General features: G+C 42.0%; 1 protein-coding gene across 1 annotated transcript; it reads right to left on the bottom strand.

Moving 5' to 3' along the window:
• Positions 1 to 295: 295 nt before the first annotated feature.
• On the bottom strand, positions 296 to 3,065 carry LOC110020108 (F-box/kelch-repeat protein SKIP25). Its single transcript, XM_020718089.1, has 2 exons — positions 1,638 to 3,065; positions 296 to 1,109 (listed from the first exon to the last, which is right to left on the bottom strand). The coding sequence occupies exon 1, from the start codon at positions 2,952 to 2,954 to the stop codon at positions 1,767 to 1,769; it is 1,188 nt and encodes a 395-aa protein (XP_020573748.1). The 5' UTR covers positions 2,955 to 3,065; the 3' UTR covers positions 296 to 1,109; positions 1,638 to 1,766.
• Positions 3,066 to 4,261: the final 1,196 nt, after the last annotated feature.

Here is a 4,261-nt window from a genome sequence, read left to right as displayed (position 1 = left end):
GAGTGATAATCCAACAAAACTGACCAAAGACATTCTCAAACAATCAAAGCATTGGCCATCACAAATTAAAAATACAATAAGATAAACAAATAAGAGATGAAGGTGAAAATCAATCAAAAACTTTGTTTATTTCATGATTGAAAACTTACAAAAATTTCTTTACAAAAGAGTTCACTATGCTTTTTTTTTAAAAGTTTTTAAAAAGGAAAAAAAAAATCTTCAATTTACAGACGAAGCCCATATTGAGTCAAACGATTGAGTCAAACGTTTGAAGGCCCAGGCCCTCCATGCCTTCAACGCTCTCATCCTCATCTTTATCATCTTCATCTTGCTCTTCTTCCGACCCGAGAGCAGGGTAGCAAATTCATTCAGATTGGACCACATGGAGTCGATGAGCTTTGCCTTTACAAATTAGTTAATTGCCAAAGTGGTCCCAAGCCTGATCTACTTAGCGGAGGCCACCACTTGATGAGATGGGAGGGAAGCTGAAGAATGAACTCTTCTTCCATCTTCATCATAACTATTTATTCCCTTAGAGCTTCATTTTCTCCTTAAGCAACTTACAACAACTCTGAAAGATTGAGCACCTTAGCCTTGGCTCCCTTCGACTGCTTCTCAACTGCTACAGCCTGCTCTTTAGCCTCCTTAGGTCGTACCTCCATGGCTTTAACCTTCGCTTTAGCCTTGGCCAATTTACCCTCTGCCTCCAAGAGGAGTGATGCTTGCAAGTGTGAAATCTTCAAATCCATCAATTGGTATCTGTCAACTGTTTGGAATAGGTCTAGAGTGTTTGAGAGGAATTCTTGAAACCGCAAGACCAGAGCACGTTGCATAATCATTGTGGGGTACATGACCCACTATAAGGAGATCACAAAGCTCACTTGACCGACTGAGCTAAGCCATACGAGCCAAGCCAATTAGATAAAAAGATGACTACATTATTCAAGTATGGATAATTCGACCAGAAACGAGACAAAAGAGCATCTGGACCAACCACTGCAATTAAGTTGACCCAACATGATAGCCTACTTTCCATTAGAGCTGATTCAAGTGAAAATTCAGTTCCACAATACCTCCAGTTGTCCCGAGAATGCTCCAAAAGCTCCTCACTACAGATAAAAAGATTGGCATGCAAGCTGCATCAATCAATCGATCCACACCGACCAAGCTCAATCAACTTAGCTTACCCACTCAACCCACAACCAACTAAGCTTAGCCGCTCAAGCCAGAAAGCAGCTAGAAAATAAGCTTACACATGTAAGACACCAGAAATATCCTAATATGAACCTCTTTTAAACATGAGAAAAAAAAATGTAATATACTCATTATATCCTATCATCCATAAATAGAAGAAATATTTTAAGAATAACAAGATTACTTATTATTTATTTCTTCATCTTTTTTGTCTCTAATTTTTGGATATGATTCCTAGATAAATTTGGATTTCAACATTGTAATATAATTATGTAAATAAATACTCATGTGAAATTTAAAAATACATATGGAAAAAATACTTCATCATGTGAAATTTATAAACACACCATGAACAAATCGCATTTCTTAATTATTCCAACAAACCATCAATTAATTTATATAAAAAAATAAATATATAAATATAAAATAAATCAATAACAAACCGGAAAGCCCATTTTTGTCGCTTTCCCCATCCGCCCTCCTCATGCTGCCCGCATTCAATGTCCAGAACTGTCTCCCGCGACACGCTATCATAATAATTGAAAAAAGGCAGCCTTTCCAAAATCCAACGGTCATGATTTCTCATCTGTCATCCGCGGGAGAACATGGAGGGCGATGACTCTTCCCCCCTTGGGTACCTCAACGGACCACGTCTTCCCCTTTCCCGGTCGCCCCACATCCAGCACCTCTACCGCTCCTCCGCCGGCCACCGCCACGCACATCTTCCCTCTTCCTACAGCCGCAACTACTGCCCCTTGCCGGGCCTCCGAAGCTTCAGCCACAACCTTCCACCGGTCCTCCCCCCACTTATACGCCCTCACCTCCCCGCTCACCTCGTCCACCACGTACATATCCCCATCCTCCGCCAGCGATGGCGATGCCACCGGACCTGTCCAACCGGCGAGCATCCCTAATGGCATCTCTTCCCACACATCCTTTTCAATATCATATACTAACCCCTGTTTCGCCCCCCTTCCTTCCACATTCACCATGCAGAGCTTTCCGCCTGCGGCTACAGCATTGATGGCCTCACGGCTAAACCGTCCGTCCCGGAGGGACGCAATCGGCTCCCAGCGGCTGGACGAGGAGCGGCGGGAAGGTTCCCAACGCTCTGCAGATCGAGCGACGTCGGATCGGTAAGAGGAGCCGACGCCGCTAACGATGTAAACGGCACCGGAGGCAGATCCGGCAGCGCACCAACGGCGGGGATGGCGGAGACGGGGGCCGAGGATCCAACGGCGGGAGAGAGGGTGGAAGGCTAGGGGATGGGGGAGAGCAGGTAGAAGATGGACGTTGGATGCGGCGACGAGGACGAGGTGGCCACCAGTGGCGACCGATTGGATTGGGAGGGATCTAGAGATGAAAGAGGGATGGTCAATTCGGATACGACGGAGAGGGGAATTTGGGGGCGGTAGCTGGGACCAGAAGCCAGAGATCGGGTCGAAGGAATAAAGGCCGATTGGATCGTCTTCGTTGTCGTGGTGGTGGTTGGAGTTGGATGAATCGGGAAAGGGGTTTCTGTGGGATAGGATGGCGTAGAGGGAGAGGAATGGGGGGAAGGATGGGGAGTAGATGAGACGGCGCCATGATCGGCAGACAGAGTAGAGAAGCGAGGGGAGGACGAGGGAGAGGCAAAGTTGTGCGAGGTGGTCAGGCAGACCGGGAAGAAGAGGTTGGGAATCTCTGTAGTCTGATTTTCCGGCGTCTGAGGTGTCAATGGTGACGGAGTTGAGGCGGCGGTGTTTCGGCCGGCGAGGCATTGACGGGCGGCGGAGTTGTGAGGAGGAGGGAGAGGGGGAGAGCTTTTTGTGTGGGAATTGTTTTGGGCACGGGTTTTATTTACGGAGATTGTGATCGGCGGCTTTTGGCAGTTTAGTACATGGACTTTTTAAATTTAATTTTGTGGCTATCCTAAAATGGGGGGCAGATAGTGGCTCTTGGGCAAGTGGTTCAAAGTTGGTGCCAAAAGACTTTAGTTTTTCTTGTAATCCTAAAATATAGAAAATTATGTCATATTGTGTATGCACATATAAGAGAAATTTAAAAAAGATCATATTTTTTAAGATCCCATTGATTAAATTTTTTAAATATTCCAATATGTTAAAAGTGTTTAATGCCTTTTGAGACTTGATCAAAAGAAAATAGTAAATCAATAGATGTTAATTTTGTATGTAGATAATAGTGGATAGGAGGCACTTGTCATGTGAGGATATTCCAACAGTGACTACAAGGAGACAATGGTGATTTGGAGATAGATAGATAATTATAAGTGGACAATCATATTCAAGTAGCTATTTTGGGTTATGTTAGCTGATGATTGTAATTTGATGATATTGGGGCAACAATTTTTGACTTTGATATTTGGATAGTGATCTAAATTTTTTTATGACCAATAAGCTCTTTCTAATGTATGGTGAAGAATGAGGAGGTTTATTTTTATAATATTTTAAAAATCTTAGCTTAATTTTCTTAACACTATTTGATTGTTTATATAGATTTTTTAGGATTATAATCAATTTTTATGTATTAAATATTTTGATGAATATCATAATTGTGTGAGATTTAATAACTTATGCTAGTCCAATAAACCCACTCCTTCCTAACAGCATTTTAATAATAACTCGGCTCTACATTAATGTTTGTTACATGGAAATCTCTAGACATAGTTATAGATGATTATATACATACATGTAAAAAATTAATATGTAAGATATATTGAAGGAAATTCCTCCTTCCCATCATGTTGCTACTCAGTTCTTTTATTCAATATTGTCTTCATGATATCGAAGCACCCGTAGCTTCACAACAATCCTCCTATTTTTTCTACTAAACAACAGTCTTACATGTTTTCTTTATCCTTAACCATATCTGATTCTTCTCCCCCAACTACAGTCGAATTGAGAACCCTTCCTTTTCTATAATGGCAGAGAAGATCATCCATTTATCTCTCAAATTCCTCATGCCATAATCAAACTAATATCTAGTTCTCTTACCACTATAGTTAATTACACCATTTAGCATTCTCAACTTCCCAAGTTATTCAAAGCTAATGGGTTCAAATTCATCC

The sequence above is a fragment of the Phalaenopsis equestris genome, unplaced genomic scaffold, assembly GCF_001263595.1.
Source record: "Phalaenopsis equestris unplaced genomic scaffold, ASM126359v1 Scaffold000091, whole genome shotgun sequence".
NCBI lineage: Eukaryota > Viridiplantae > Streptophyta > Magnoliopsida > Asparagales > Orchidaceae > Phalaenopsis > Phalaenopsis equestris.
The sequence above is the reverse complement of the archived record's forward strand: the minus strand, read 5'-3'. Positions and strand labels throughout refer to the sequence as shown.

Excerpts from the sequence above, each read along its gene's own strand:
- LOC110020108 (XM_020718089.1), bottom strand. The coding sequence starts at position 2,954 with ATGCCTCGCCGGCCGAAACACCGCCGCCTCAACTCCGTCACCATTGAC.